The sequence below is a fragment of the Chiloscyllium punctatum genome, chromosome 8 (assembly GCF_047496795.1).
Source record: "Chiloscyllium punctatum isolate Juve2018m chromosome 8, sChiPun1.3, whole genome shotgun sequence".
NCBI classification, from domain to species: domain Eukaryota; kingdom Metazoa; phylum Chordata; class Chondrichthyes; order Orectolobiformes; family Hemiscylliidae; genus Chiloscyllium; species Chiloscyllium punctatum.
The window spans coordinates 94,473,939-94,489,995 of record NC_092746.1 but is presented as its reverse complement, the minus strand read 5'-3'; the positions used below and the strand labels follow the sequence as shown (position 1 = coordinate 94,489,995).

At 41.3% G+C, this 16,057-nt stretch overlaps 1 protein-coding gene across 2 annotated transcripts in view; it reads left to right on the top strand.

Annotated features, from left to right (window-relative positions):
- Positions 1–16,057, top strand: part of nrp1a (neuropilin 1a) — a 187,016-nt gene that overhangs the window by 88,661 nt on the left and 82,298 nt on the right. For both annotated transcript variants that reach the window (XM_072576110.1, XM_072576111.1), the window contains one exon: positions 13,159–13,314. In XM_072576110.1, coding sequence (XP_072432211.1) covers positions 13,159–13,314 — 156 coding nt within the window. The remainder of the gene's footprint in view (positions 1–13,158; positions 13,315–16,057) is intronic.

Sequence of the window (16,057 nt, the reverse complement as noted above, 5' to 3'; positions counted from 1 at the left end):
TGCATCCATATTGTTTCTAAAGAATGGCACTCAGAACTGTATGCAGTACTCCAGAAGGCGACTAACCTGTGGCCCATATAACTTCAACATAACCTTCCTTCTCTTGTAATCTATGCCCCTATTAATGAAGCATAGAATACTGTGCTTCATTAAAAGCTGTCTCTACATATACTGGCACCTTTAATGATTTAAGTATTTATACATCAAGCACGAGTTGTTCAATGAAGCTTTTCATTCACAAATTAAATTTTAAAGTCTCTCTGTTCAATAGATATTGGCATTTCTCACAGGAGCTAAGACCAAATCTAACATTTGGGTCAAGTGGGGATAATTGGACCCAGGCAAGGGTGAGATGGTACTGGGAGAAAAGTGGAGAGAAGGGAAAGGATATAAAGAGATCAGGCAGGAGAGGCAAATCGAAGAAATGGAACATGAGAAAATGATGAAAGGTCTCATTACATTTACTGAGGGGGTTGTTTCTTCATGGATGCAGGAGAAGGCAAAATAGGAAGGAAAAGAAGACGATGGGTGAAATTTTGTTGACGTGAGGCCACAGTGGGCTTATTCCTCGAATCAAGACACCACGGGTAGAAGTCTCACCTACCAATTAGAGGATGCCAGTTTTTTTTGCTCAGCAGCGCCACTGGGGAGACAGTGGTTGCTGCTGGAAAGGACAGGTACTGGAGCCCCAGGATGGGAGCAGCCCATGGCCACAGGGAAGTCCTGTGACAGGAGGGGCAGCAGTAAGGGCAGGTAGTATCGCGCTGTATATGTATCCCCCCCATTTTCTGATATCCATTTACACCCCAGCCTCCAGGCACACGCAAACAAGGTGACAACAGGCAACCCTGTACAGTTTGACCTGTTATATGTGAGTGGCGCTATGAAAGGAGCCTTAAGTAGTTGTTCTTTGTCCAATTAAAGGACTGTGGTGAAGATGGGTTCAGATACACCATCATGCTACTTAATTCAATGCTACTGCCAGCTCCAGTCTCATCAGCAGTGAGATCAGGAAATCCCCTCCATACTCAGGGCAAAGAAGGGGCGAGCATTGCATCTCAATGGTTCAGGGTCAATTTTCCAACCAGATGGTGGGTACTGGGAAGGGAATACTCGGTTTTTCGTACAGAGCTGGCAGAGACCCAAATGGTTTCCAAATGTGAGTAACTTCCCACATGGCCAGGAAAAGCCATACACAGCTCCAGAGTAGGGAGGCAACTTGAGATCCAAGCTTCACATTTATCATTCCCAATTGTGGAGAAAGACTTGACCCCATCTTGCATCAATCATTTTTTTTTGAATACATACATCAAACTTAGAATATAGAAACAAGCCCAACTAGTCTATTCCAGTTCCATATGTGCCTCCTTCATCTCACTTTATCAGCACACCCACCTATTCTCCTCTCCATCATGAATGTAGCTTCCCCTTAACTGTACCCATACTGTTTTCCCCAATCACTCCACGTGGCAGCAAATAACACATTCCAAACACGCTCTCAGATTCTGAGATAGTAAGGACTGCAGATGCTGGAAGTCCAAGTTGATAAAACATGGAGCTGGAAAAACACATATCTCAAAGGGTTGTGGGGCTGCAGGTCAGACAGCATCAAGGGAGCAGGAACATCATCCTGACCCAAAACATCGACTTTCCTGCTCCTCCAATGCTGTCTGACCTGCTGTGTTTTTCCAGCTCCACATTTTATTGGCTCTCTCAGATCCAATTCTGTTCTGCGCTGTGCTGACTGACCAACACTGATTCCCAGTCAAGCGTCTCTTCCTGACTCTTGGTGTCAAATCCCTCTGGCTACATCCTTTCCTGTCTCTGTAAGTTCCTCCGGCCCTACAACCTTTGAGGCATCTGTGATGCTCTTGTTTAGGCCTCTTGAGCATTTCCAAATGTATTTGTACCTTCAGCTGCCTGGTTGCTAAACTCTGGACTCCAGTCTTTCCCTCTCAAGCTCACTGTTGCTCCTTTAACTCAATTTTTAAAACCAAACCCTTTGACCAAGTGTTTGGTCGTGTGCCCAATGATCAACTTACCCAGATCAGTGTCTGTGCCAGTTACTTGTGTTGCTAAAGGGATTTCTCCTGAATTTCTGAAAAGTTAACTTCAAATTCATCCACACGTATGAACTTTTTATTAAGCTGGCCTTATAAAGGCCCTCTTCATCTTAAAGAGCTTGATGAGGTCACCTCACATCCTGAAAAGTGCTTGTTTTTCCTGACAGCTATTATTTCTTGGCTCTGGAATCATCATCATAAATCTTCCTTGTATGAACCCAGAAGGATGTTATATATAGAATCAAAGCCTAATTAGACCGATAATCTTCTCCTTCACAAGACATTGCCCTGTTACCAATACCTGAAAGGCTGATGCCCTTTCCTCACTCAGAAACATTCCTGGTATTATTGCTCTTTCCACCCATGTTCCAGACTGTGTGTTTTCATGAGAACATAGTTTTTGTTTTCCCTGCAGCATGAGAACCATGGTCAAAAAACCCAAAAGTTTGACAAGGTTCAAAAAGAAGTCTTTGTAGGAAATCTGTTTCAGATTGGGTAAGATGGGAGCCATGTGAAAAAAGTAATTGCAAAAGAGCTATTATAAAAATAACTATTAGCAGTAATTTCTGGATGAAAATTCACATCAGACTCAAATCAAGAGGAAAATGCCTCATCGAAAACATATGTTACAATTGGCATTTGCACGTTGCCTTATTTAAAAATATGGGCAAATAAGCAATGAATTCTTCATCTCTCAAATTGCCAGGGATTAGATTTGTCTTCTGCTTGAACAGGTAATTGTAGAATATGAAATACCAAGCAAAATATTCTGAATGCCAACTGACTTCCATTATATTAACAGTTAACAGTAGAACCACATGATAGTTTGTATTGTACTGCCTTAGAAATGTTTCCTGTATGAAATATAGCCCAGAAGTAAACATTTTCTGATCCACAGTTAGCCTCTAAAGACAAATTAAATTTTAGATGGCAGATACCAATGGAATTGAAGTTCTTGGGGTGGGTTCAATAAGAGCTAGGAAAGAGGTAAGAGCTAGGAAATCAGGAATTTGGAGCAGAACTTAGAACTGCGCAATTTCCTTCATGAAATCCCTTATGGGGAAGGCAATGGCCTAGTTCTATTATTTACTAGACTATTAATCCAGAAATTCAGCTAACCCTCTGGGGATCAGGGATCAAATCCCACCAATGCAGGTAGTGGAAATTAAAGTCGATAAAGAATTTGGAATAAAGTGAATCAGAAAATCCCATCTGGTTCACTAATGTCCTTTAGGGAAGGAAAACTCTCATCATTACCCAGTCTGGCTTACACGTGATTCTAGGCCTGCAGCCAAGTGGTTGACTCTTAACTGCCATTTGAGCAGTCAAGGATGGGCAATAAATGTTGCCCTTGCCCGAGATGCCCACATCTCATGAGTGAATAAAAACAGTGTGGGGGTAAAGGAGTGATATCTGGTGTTGTTCTTGGAATATCCCAGGAATTCCCCACAGGAGTGCAGAACCAGGGGTCACTACATAAAGATAGGGGCTAGGTCATTTAAGACTGAGATAAGGAGAAATTTGTTCACCCAGAGAGTGGTGAGCCCACAGAATTCTCTGCCACAGAAAGCCTTTGAGGGCAAAACATTGAATTTTTCAGGAAGGAGATCGACTTACTATAGTTCTTGGGGCGAAAGGGATCAAAGTGTATGGGGCAAAAGTTGGAACAAGGTACTGTTCAATAATCATTCATGATCATATTGTTAAAAATCACACAACACCAGGTTATAGTCCAACAGGTTTATTTGGAAGCACTAGTTTTGGGAGCACCGCTCCTTCCAGGTGGTCCTTCATCAGGTCAGAACTACCTGATGAAGGGGCAGCACTCCAAAAGCTCGTGCTTCCAAACAAAGCTGTTAACTGTAACCTGGTATTGTGTGATTTTTAACTTTGCACACCCCAGTCGAACACTAGCATCTCCAAGTCCTGATGATCATATTGAGCAGCAGAGCAGGCCCAAAGGACTGAATAGCCTGCTCCTATTGCTATTTTCTATGTTTCCATGAGATGATCTTTCAGGCCATCAGATTCTTTATGTATGGAAGGCAAATATCAATCTCCAATGGCCCCAAACATGTTGTAGCACCAACTGGAATATCAAATACATCTGAGCAGAAACCCTTCCTTTCACCTGATAAACAATAAAACGTCATCTTTCTTCTTTGTTCATTTGAAAACATCTTGTTTTTACAAATTTTCTCTGGACCCTTGGGACAGGCACCTCCATCACAGCTTCAGAGGCAAATGAACTCAGAGTTACAGAACCTACAGGTAAATGCACATGGGGTGCTGTTTGAGCACAATTGAATAGAGCGATGGAATAAGCTGGAGCAGTTGGATGCCCTACACTTGACTCTAGGTTCCCATTGTAGCAACCTTTTCCTTAGAATTTGCAACCACAGGGGTAACAGGATAAGTTGGTAGTTGGAAGATCCAGGCTGCTATGTTCCTAGTGCCATCTTCGATCACAATGGTTGCAGGATCAGTGAGTTCATATTGACAATTAAAGAGTGGATTTATGCAGCTGTCCGTCATGCCAGTGTAAAGGGAATTGGAATAAATCCTCTTGTTGCTTCTTCTTTCTCTATTCTCCTTTTCCAGAATGCAGCTTCCTGGATAATAAAAACATAGATGCATCTTTTATGGGCCACTGCTGGTACAGAACACTCTCTGGGGTTTACATCGTTACGTAGGTCTAATTGTGTTGACACTTATTACAGGGGATAGCTTCCTCGGTAATACTTTCAAGCCCACATCTTTTATAGTGGATTCCTGATTTATTGTTCTTGGGACTGGTTTATAGAACCCCCCGAGGAACCCCTGAGGAGTGCCTGAGACACATGAGCTGAGAGCTACAGTGGTGTCTTGGATTGACACCATGCACTGTCTGACAGTGGGCTAGGGCTGTCACTCCTAATTACAAACTCTTAACTTGATAATATAGGGCATATTATTCAACACATATAGGAATTAAAAACAGACCTGCATTATGCACTGGCAGTAGGAGGAGCATAAGACAAGAAGCATAATCTGCAGTGAGGCCACTGTAGCCGAGGGTGAACATTTGCCCACCTCCTTTTTTCTACCCAGCTCCCCTGAAGGCAGTGATTCAGGCTATGTTTGGTTCCATAGGTCCCAGGCTTTGTCTGATACCCTGCCTAGGTAACTACTATTAGCATGTAAACTTCACAGATTACCATAACAAGCATCACAGCCCATTTATTCGAAATCAGACTCATTTAATATCCCTGAAAACTGTACCTCCTGGAATTATCTATAACCAGCTATTAATACATGAACTGTCAGTCAACTACAAACTGAGCAAGTGAGTCCATGTATGCACTTGGGTGTTAGACTTTCTCAGTAGTTTGTTACAATGGACTCTAAAGGTAAACGGATCAATAATGTGCTGAACTTATTGGACATGGCACTGGTTTCTATTTACCACCTGGAAAGTCAGGTGATGGTGAGGCTTTGAGAGGAGCTAACCATTTCTGGGAGCCCTCTATAGAATTGCAATTGCAACTTCAGGGCCACTGGGCTTCAGTCTCCTAAAAGGTAAAGGCACCATCTCCAAGAGGTGCCAGCCAGACGGTGGACTAGTAGTTTCTCGGGCCCAGCAGCATTGCTGGGCGTAGCAGTTGCTGCAGTCAATCTGGACTAACAACAACGGAGGTAATCGCAGCATGGTGTGTGGGAGCTTGCCGGGAACAGGCAGGCACCTGGAAAGAGAAATCAGAGTTAGTGATTCTGAGGAAGGCTCACCGGACCCGAAACATTAACTCTTCCCAGCTGCTGGCAGACTTGCTGAGCTTTTCCCGCAATTTTTATTTTTGTTTCTGATTTACAGTATCCCCAGTTCTTTTGGTTTTTCACTGAGCATGGAGGCAGGCACTTGGTGTTGTGTTGAGGTCAGGAGAGAGTCTTTTCAAGGGGGCAGCCCTTACCATAACAGAGACCCTCCCTGAGCCACAGGGTGCCCAATTAGGATGGAGAACCCCTCTGAGCCTACAGGGTATCTGTCATCTTTGGATCAGTGCCTGGACCAGAATTATTTACAGTATAAATGAATTACTCAAATGAAGAATATGAATGTACTATGATCCAGTTTGCAGATGACATACAAACAGTAGGAAAGGCATAACACAAAGAGTCTGCAGTGGAATATGGACAGTTTAACTGAGAGGGCAGTTGGGCTATTTTGTGAGAAAATGTGAGGTTATGTACTTTGGCAGGAAGAATAGAGGAGCTGAATAGTATTTAAATAGAGATAGACTATAGGAAGCTACAGACTAGAGAGATTTGAAGTACTCATTCATGAATCACAGAAAAACTACCATCCAGGTTAAATTGGAAGGAAAATGGAATGTTGGTCTTTATTTCAAAGGGAATAGAACATAGAACATAGAAAAATACAGCGCAGTACAGGCCATTCGGCCCTCGATGTTGCGCCGATCCAAGCCCACCTAACCTACACTAGCCCACTATCCTCCATATGCCTATCCAATGCCCGTTTAAATGCCCATAAAGAGGGAGAGTCCACCACTGCTACTGGCAGGGCATTCCATGAACTCACGACTCGCTGATAATGAAATATAAAGCATAGAGAGGTTTTACTAAAATTATTTAAGGTACTAGTCAGACCACAGCTGAAATACCTTGCACAGTTTTGGACTCCTTATCTAAGGGGAAGGTATCCAGATATTTGAGGTAGTCCAGAGAAGGTTCATGAGGCTGTTCCTCGGTAATGAGGAACTGCTTTATAAGGGGAGGTTGAGTAGGATGAGCCTGTACTCATTGAAATGTAGTAAAATGAGAGGTGACCTGATCGAAATATACAAGATTCTTAGCGATCTTGACAGGGTCGACGCAGAGAGGTTGTTTACCCTTGTTGGGAGAGCCTCGACCCAGAGGGCATAACCTCAGATTGAGGAGTCACACATTTAAGACAGAGACAAGGGGGAATGTATGCTCTCAGTTTTCTCAGAATTTCTTTAGTCTTCTTTAGGTGGTGAATCTGTGGATTTTTTTTACTGCTGAGGGCTATTGAGGCTGGTTCATTAAGTATATTTAAGGCGGAGGCACGCTTAAGCCATAAGGGAAATAAGAGTTAAGGGATAAAGCAGGAAGGTGGAGTTGATAATCCGATCAGCCATAGTCTCATTGAATGACGGAACATTCTTGATGAGTAGCCAACTTCTGTTCACTTTATTGGGTGACATGGTGTTCCTCATTCCTGCTGGGATAGCTGCCGCAATGGGCTCAGACCCTTAGTTGGCCATCTAAGGATCCCAGTTGGCATCTTGGCAGGAAACCATCTCAATCTTCTCCATCCCTGACTAAATCAGAGGGCATTGGTTAGACAATGGTGCTCCATTCCTCTGTGGCTCCATTAGGCCTCCCAATCCCACCCGAGAAATTCCACCCATCATGTCAAGAAAGGATTGTACCTTTAATGGAAAAGTGCAGCAGGTCAGGCAGCATCCAAGGAGCAGGAGAATCGACGTTTCGGGCATAAGCCCTTCTTCAGGAATGAAGGAGCCCAAAACTGCTTCAGCTGTGGTCTGACTAGCACCTTAAATAATTTTAGTTAAAACCTCCCTGTGCTTTATACTTCATTCCCTTTGAAATAAAGGCCAACAGTCCATTTGCCTTCCCATTGAACCTGGATGGTAGTTTTTCTGTGATTCCTGAAGAAGGGCTTATGCCCGAAACATCGATTCTCCTGCTTCTTGGATGCTGCCTGACCTGCTGCGCTTTTCCAGCAACACATTTTTCAGCTCTGATCTCCAGCAATCTGCAGTCCTCACTTTCTCCTTGTACCTTTAGTGAGCAATTAAATACGTGCTGCTTATTAACTGGAATTACAAAAGGGGCAGCCACCAAACCAGAACCTCAATATTTCACTCATCTCTCAGTCACTTCTTAAGACTTTCCCACGTTGGTTCTGTACCTATTCCTGTCTTCTGTTTCTTTCCACCACTCAGTTAAATAGGTGGGATATTTTATTTATGTGAAAGGCACTTTTTAAAAGCCATAAGGACTCTTGATTTGGAGCTGCCGGTGTTGGACTGGGGAGTACAAAGTTAAAAATCACACATCGCCAGGTTATAGTCCAACAGGTTTATTTGGAAGCACTAGCTTTCGGAGCACTGCTCCTTCATCAGGTGATTGTAGAGAATAAGATTGTAAGACACAGAACTCATAGCAAATTTTTACAGTGTGACATAACTGAAATTACATATTGAAGCTTGCATTTCTGTAGAAACTTGATATCTGTGTCGATATGTGAGATCTTCTTGGAGATCCTCTCCATTTTAAGCCAGCAGTTAGTGATGTTGATGGTAGTCATGATTTGGAGACGCCGGTGTTGGACTGGGGTGTACAAAGCTAAAAATCACACAACACCAGGTTATGTGAAAAAATGATTGGTCCCTTTCGTATAGAGAGCAGCAATGAACAGATTTCATTAGCAGTCACCACAGGATTAAGCACTTGCAGCTTCCCTTACAATGCTGGAGCAGGGCTGGGTTACAATATTTGAGTATAATTGCATGCTTTATAGCCAAGTTTGGTACCAATGGGGATGACCTCAACTGGGACCTTGGGTTCATGTCACACAACAGGTGACCCCATTGCACTATACACACACACACACACACACACACACACACACACACAGACACAGTCACAAAAACACACACACAGATGCACAGACACAGACACTCCTATACACACACACTCTGGCACACACACACACACACACACTCCTACAGACCCATACACTCATGCAGACCCTGTCTGATACACAAGCTCTGTCTCATACGCTCACACATACACACCCACACTCATATGTGTACACGCACCTCTCACAGAATTATACCCCTTTACACTCACACTCATGCACATGCACACACTGTCTTACAGTCACTCCTGCCAACCTACACACACACACACACATATATATGTTTGTGGGGTGAATTTGTACTTGCTGAATTACATTTTACTTAATGAATTCATGTAAGATTCTGCAAATCTGTATTTTAGATTAGAATCAGTCTGACCATTGTGGCACAGACAGTCTCACACAGAGTACCTCACACCTTAATGCATTATCTGGGCTGACATGTCGTCAATTGTGTGACAGTATCACTTGAGAATGTAACTTCCCAAAAGTTCTGTGAGTTACATATGAAAGAACGGAAACCAACATGGTCATTCTAAAGGTGAGAGACTTAACAAACAATCCAGGTCTTTTTCAATATATAATTTCAGTTACATCACGCTGTAAATGTTTACTATAAATTTTGTGTCTTATGATCTTATACTCCACAACCATCTAATGAAGGAGCAGTGCTCCAAAAACTAGTGCTTCCAAATAAATCTGTTGGACTTTAACCTGATGTTGTGTGATATTTAACTTTGTACATCCCAATCCAACACCGGCATCTCCAAATCGTTATTTGTTATGAGCGCATAATGATTGAGGAGAAATTAAAAAGAAATATATAGGATCAAGTTGCTAAGTGATGCGAATAAGTTGATAATAAGAATCATCAAAATCAGCAGAACCTCAGAAAAGCAAGATAAGCTGGGTTATTTTAATATGGAAACAAATTTGATGATTATGGTAATAATCTTGAGCTCAGCGCGCAGTCTTTCAATAAAAGTTGCAGACAATCAATGCTATGTATTGCCTGAAGAAATCTTTTCAGATGGAGCCCAAGAGAGTAATAAAACCAAATAGTTGTGACTTATATTCTGCTAGTAATGGTATAGGATTTCTCCACAGACTGCTGTAGTAACCTCAAATGTATAATGATGCCAGCAGTAGCTGGTTACTGGTTAGCCTAGCAGTTCTCCTAACAGTGATTTCCTGGTGTTGTTTACAGGAGTACTGCTATTCACAGGCTGGGGGATCGCTCTGTTTGGAATCTTAATGTCACATTAGTCTTAATGTAATTTTGGCTCTTCCACTGAAAACAAGATAGCATTCATTACAAACATGGTGTATCCCTCATGGTGTTGTGTGCCCTGTTTTAGTTGTTCACACAGAAAAGAGAAACTGCTCAGTATTCAAAGAAAATATCATTGAAATAATCAAGTTGACCAACTGCGTTGATAACTGTGGAAGCTAGTTAAGTATTAAGGGGCAAATGTTGACTTTGCGAGATGGTGATGGTTGATACCACACCATCACCCTTGTTAGACATCATGCTGATTTGATAGTTGAGCTTGTGGAGCCTTTGAAAATCAATAAGGTTAATGACTATTAAAATCCTGGACAAAGGAATGTCTCATGAAACATGTAATGTGTTCGTGTGCTGGTTTTGCAAACAGCAATTTCTGTGCTTCACTGTTTCTGCTGTGGCATTTAATATTGCGTCAAATGCACCCAGCTGATTTAAGGCACAAAGTGTGCACAATCTCGCACATTAGCATTCCCCATCACTGTTGAGCATTTCCTCAGTAATTCAACATGCCTTAAGGAAGTAAGCGCAAAAAAAACCATACCGGATTTACCCAAACAAGAAATTACAGTGACTTACCCTGAAATCATGTGTTACCCAACAATCTTTAATCTAAATCTTTTTGCGTTTAAAAAAAACTAGGAGGATTAGAATTCAAAGAGACTGCGAGATATTTTAATAAACTTTCAGGCAATGCTTTCCAAGCAGAACAGTACGTGACCAGAACTATCGGTGTTTGTTTTTTCTACAGCCTTGAATCTCCAAGGCAGCTTTGTTCTTTAGAGCTTTTCTTGGCAGTCTTCAGCAGGCAGTCTGATGTGACATAGCTTCTCTTGGGTCTTAAGAATTAACGCACTCTGTGTACTGATGCTGTCCTTTCCAGTGAGCATTACACTTAATAATCCTGCAGGTCAGGAACAATCATCTCAAAGGCCATAAGCCTTTTAGTTACTTTCTCCACAGCAGACTAAACAAGAGTCATTTAGTCATTTTTGTATCCATAAATGGAAAATCAAATTATGAAAAAACATTATCTAGAAAAACATTGCACCAGGGGTTATGTGCCAGCCTTATAAGTGTAATGCTTTTAAGTTTTCTCATTTCTATTTCCTGCCATATTGTTGATGTCTTTGTACTTTTGGGAGGAGTTCTGGAAATAAATGGTTATTTATAAGGTATTTGGTGATTTACTTCCCCCCCTTATGTTGTTAATTATTTTCTTCCTTCCACCATTGTTGTTTCCCTCGCCGTCCTGTTCCTCCAGTTTGTGAAGTATTTCCTGCCCCAGGAGGTTGGGCTGGTGGAGGTGATCTGCTCTCAGTCTTCTGTCAGCATCACTCTGAACTGCCTCCTTATGTGTGTATTAAAGGAGCCCCAGATTTTGTTTCTTCCTCTTGTGAGGATGTCTCTTACCTCAACTGAGTCAGTCCACACTAACGACCGGGAACGTTGCTGACTGAATGAACATGAACTTAAATTCACACCCAGCAGTGCCATTGATGCACTACACAGTCACAGTGTGAAGAGAAAATGGTGTTGACTTCTCCCACACTGCCATCACAACTTCAGGGAAGCTTCTATTAAAAGCACCAAAATATGAGAAGCCTGGAGCAGATTTCAGTTCTACAATGCATCATTGTCCTTTGTCAAACATTATTTTGCAAAACTTCAAAACTACGCAACCCCTTCCTTTTCTTGGTCTATCTTTCCACCAATAAACTTGAATATTTTAAACAACAAGCAAATATTTCTTCCCGTATCCCACTTACTCTTTTCATCTGTGCTGCTGCGTTAATGGGTCTGTGCTTTCACTCATTTTTTTCCCGGTTTAAAAATATTGCCTCTGACATTTATATCCACCCAACCCCGCCCATTTAAAATTACTTTGCACACATCAACTATTCATCTTGGATGATGATGAAAACACAGTACCATAGAAGAATATTGTTCTGCATTAAGAAACAATTAAGAAAGATTCAACTAAATGTTTTTCTCCTCAAGAAGACTGAAAGATGATTTTGGTAGAGTTATTTATGGTTGTAAAATAATTCGCTAGGGTATACACAGAGAAAATGTGTATGTGCTGGAGAACAGAATAAAAGGTCATGAAGATAATAATGAAGATATGCAGTCAGGTACTTAGGAGAAATTACTTTACCCCCAGAGAGTGTGTTGAGTATAGCACAAACTACCATAAGGAGAAGTAGTGTTTTTTAAAATTCATTCACAGGATGAGGACGTTGTTGGCTCGGCCAATATTTATTACCCATCCCTAGTTGCCCAGAGGGCAGTGTGAGGTCTGAAATCACATGTTGGCCAGACCAGTTAAGGATGGCAGTTTCCTTCCCTAAAGGGCATTAGTGTACAGGTCGTTCTGCTATAACATGCATTTGTTAACACATATTCACTATAACATGATTGACCAATTGGAGACAGTTTCCAAAGTGCAAACTTTCAAAGTGTGTATTGGTTATAACTTAATTCTGGCCTCATTAGTTTAAATGGTACTGCTATTACACGATTTTCTTATAACTCGGGATTACAAGAAAATGGAAGTACTGCGTTATAGCAGAACTGACTGTACTAGATGGGTTTTTCTGACAATCGGCAATGGTCATCATCAAGCACATAATTCCAGATTTTTATTGAATTCATCTGCCCTGGTGGGATTTGAACCTGGCTCCCCAAAATATTGCCTGGGTCTCTGGATTAACATGTCAGCAAAAACACCACCAGACTGGAGGAACATAGGAATATTTCAGGTGAAGCTAGATATCTGGTCAGCATGGACGGGTTGGACCGAAAGGTCTGTTTCCGTGCTGTACATCTCTATGACTCTATAAGTGCATGACGGAGAAAGGAGGATGTGTTGGTGGAGTTAGATGCAGAGGGTGAGAGGAGGCATTTGTGGAATATAAATGCTGCTATGGACCTGTTGGGCTGAATGACTTGTTTTTGTGTGGAAGCTACTTTTTATTTCTCTCGGCAATGAACTTATTCAGGAAAGATTGTTAACTGTGCAAATGAAAGTTGCTACTGAGTGTCAAATTGCTGCAATCAAAGGTCACAAGTATAATTCAGAATGTGAACACAGGTATATCTAATGTTTTCTTTCTCCCTTTCAGTTGGTCTTCATATAGGACGTTTCTGTGGACCTTATGTTCCTGGTCATATTCGGTCACGTACTGGAATTCTGTCTTTAACGCTGCACACAGATACTGCAATCGCCAGGGATGGCTTTTCTGCAAACTATTCCATTGTCCAGAGGAATTTATCTGAAAGTAAGTAAGAATTACTTTCCTAACATAATTTGTTTGGGTGGACTTTAAATCTGATGTTCACTGTATTGACATACTGAATAAAACTGCATGAAAATTGTGTCATTGTAATATTCATTCTCAGAAATGTACATACAGCGTTCTTTTCAGACCAAACTAAACTGTGTCTTATCAGAAATATCGATGCCAAGGTAAAAGAAAATGCAATGCTGTTCAAAAACAATATTTTTATTTAGCACGATCTACTGTAGTAAAATGCCCAAATACAGGAGTGTAATCAGTCGATGTTTCATTGAATGAATGTGTGCAGGTTGTTTGATTGAATCAATGCGTTAAATGGCATTGAATGAATGAGAGAAGCTTGAACCATTGAACTATCACGTCAACTACAGAAAGGTGTTGAGGTCAAAACTTTGAAAGTTTGCAAGAAGGAGCTAGATATAGTTCTTTGGCCTAATGGGACCAAAGGGAAGAAAGCGGGAAAAGGGCACTGAGTTGGATGATCAGCCATGATCACGTAGTGCAGGCCTGAAGGGCCAAATAGCCTACCCCAATCTTATTCTCTACATGTCTATGAACCAATGAAGGCAAAATTAGAAAAGTGGGTAAAAATGTAGCCCAAAGCTGCTTATTAGGAGGATCTGAAAGGAAGTCGGAGGTGCAGAGAGGCAGTGAAGTCTAGAAAGTCTTCAATATTAGCATCAATCTTAACCCCTCCTTAGGAAACTGGGTGGATATCATAATACATGATGTTGGGTTTCCAGATTGCTTGGGAAGCATATACAAGAGAGAGAGTTTTTATTACTGGGCTTTTCTGTTTATGTTTGTTGATGTAAGACCAATACTAGATATTGGGTTGCAGGGAGTACTGTCGGGGACTAATGTGATGAGGATTACCATATGTCTATCACCATGTATTTGGGAGGGGAAGCCCGTGCTAGGTAATAGGTGTTTGGTGTGTACGGAACTGAAAGAGTGAACTGGCAACTATATAATATCTTGCCATATCCCGAGGGCAATACAAAGTAATCCAGAGCTAACAAATTAATTTTTAAAGACAGAATCCAGTATTGTTGTCTAGTAGGAAGGCATTGCAATTAATTAGCAAGTAGTAAGCTTCCATAAGCTGAGCATGAGATGAATGGGCAATTACTCTTTTTTGCTGATATTCATTGAGAGAAAAATGTTAACCTACAATGAAATCTTTTGGGTCTATCAGAATTTGCAGTGAGAGCCTCATTTTACTACATCATCTGCAAAATATCACCTCCTGCGACATAGCCACAGCATAACACCTTAGAGCATTTTACTGCCTTTAAGGTGCTATATGAGGCCAAGTTGTTGTTATTGCACTGATGTTTACAACAACAGTCAATGTTCATTACAGCAGCACAGTAACTGCCTGCTTTCCTTGCTTTGTCCTGCTGTTTTCCGTCTAGTGTCCCAGGGGAAAATTGACAAAAAGCCTTGTAATGTAGGCCAGATTTGACAGCAAAGGCCAGGATTCAAAGCAGAATTTTACAGGCAGAAGCAGATGAAGTTTCAGATTCTGACAGTGTTAATTATGACTTTTATTGACCAAAAATTAAAGTGAAAGCTTTTAACACCATCAACCAGGAAGAACTGTTTCTTTTCTGACCATCAGCGACATAATGGATCATGTTGAAATGACAGAAATGGTGCAGCCATTTCTGATGTGCAAGTCCAAATACCTGACAAGTCGGCCTTTTGAAATTACATACGGTTGGCAATGATCATTTCGGCATGTACCTTGAGCTGAGTCACTCTCAATATCATTAGAAGATTTGTGTTACAGCGTCATGTGGAGTATTTTAACATTTATCCTTTAATTCTTTCTGTTTGATTTCTTTGGCACTTTTCTGATCAGAACAAAGAGCATTTTACCACGTGTGGCTACTGTGCAATATGAACGCCATCTGTTTCTGTCATTCTGTTATTCACCGTAAAACACTTCTCTGTCTCAAGGCGAAGAAAGGCATAGAAAGAATTTTTGGCAATTGGCAATAAAGCAGGAAAGAATGTTTCTGGGGAAGTATAACATTAGCAGTGAAAAGACTGGAGATGGAAAGCCAGCATCAGTGCTGGCAATATTGTGTGTGCCCAGATTACTGCTTAAAGCTGCAATATTCCTTTTCTCAGGAGCTGCTGTCAGTTCCAGAGGTAATCTCAGATATGCCAAGGCAGACAATAATCTCTGTAAACAAAGATTTGATATATGCATGAAGAAAAGAGCATTTTTTTCTGACACTTAAGCCAACATCTGGGTCTTATTCATTATTTCTGAGGAAAATATTACCGTACTTCTAAAGGGATTAAGCAGTGTTTTTAAAAAACAACCCGAAGGCTCAGTTCATAAAGGATTGATCCAAAAGGATTTGAGTTTAGTCTCCAGTATCTGTTGCCTGAAAGAGAAACAGAAAATGCTCGAGATATTTAGCAGGTCTGGCACAATTTGTATGGGAGAGAGAGAGAGAGAGAGAGAGAGAGAGAGGCAGAGTTAACAGCCTGGATTTTCATTGAGTCAGGATGACATTGGAGCGCTTTAACAATCAACAGGTCCTGATTCCATAAACCTTAACTCCATGCCTGGATTTTGTGATTACTGAGAGTGCGTAACACCATATGACCATAAAACGTAAGAGCATAAATTAAGCCATTCAGCCCATTGCGTCTGCTCCACCCCATTCAATCATGACTGATAAGTTTCTCAATCCCATTCTCCTGC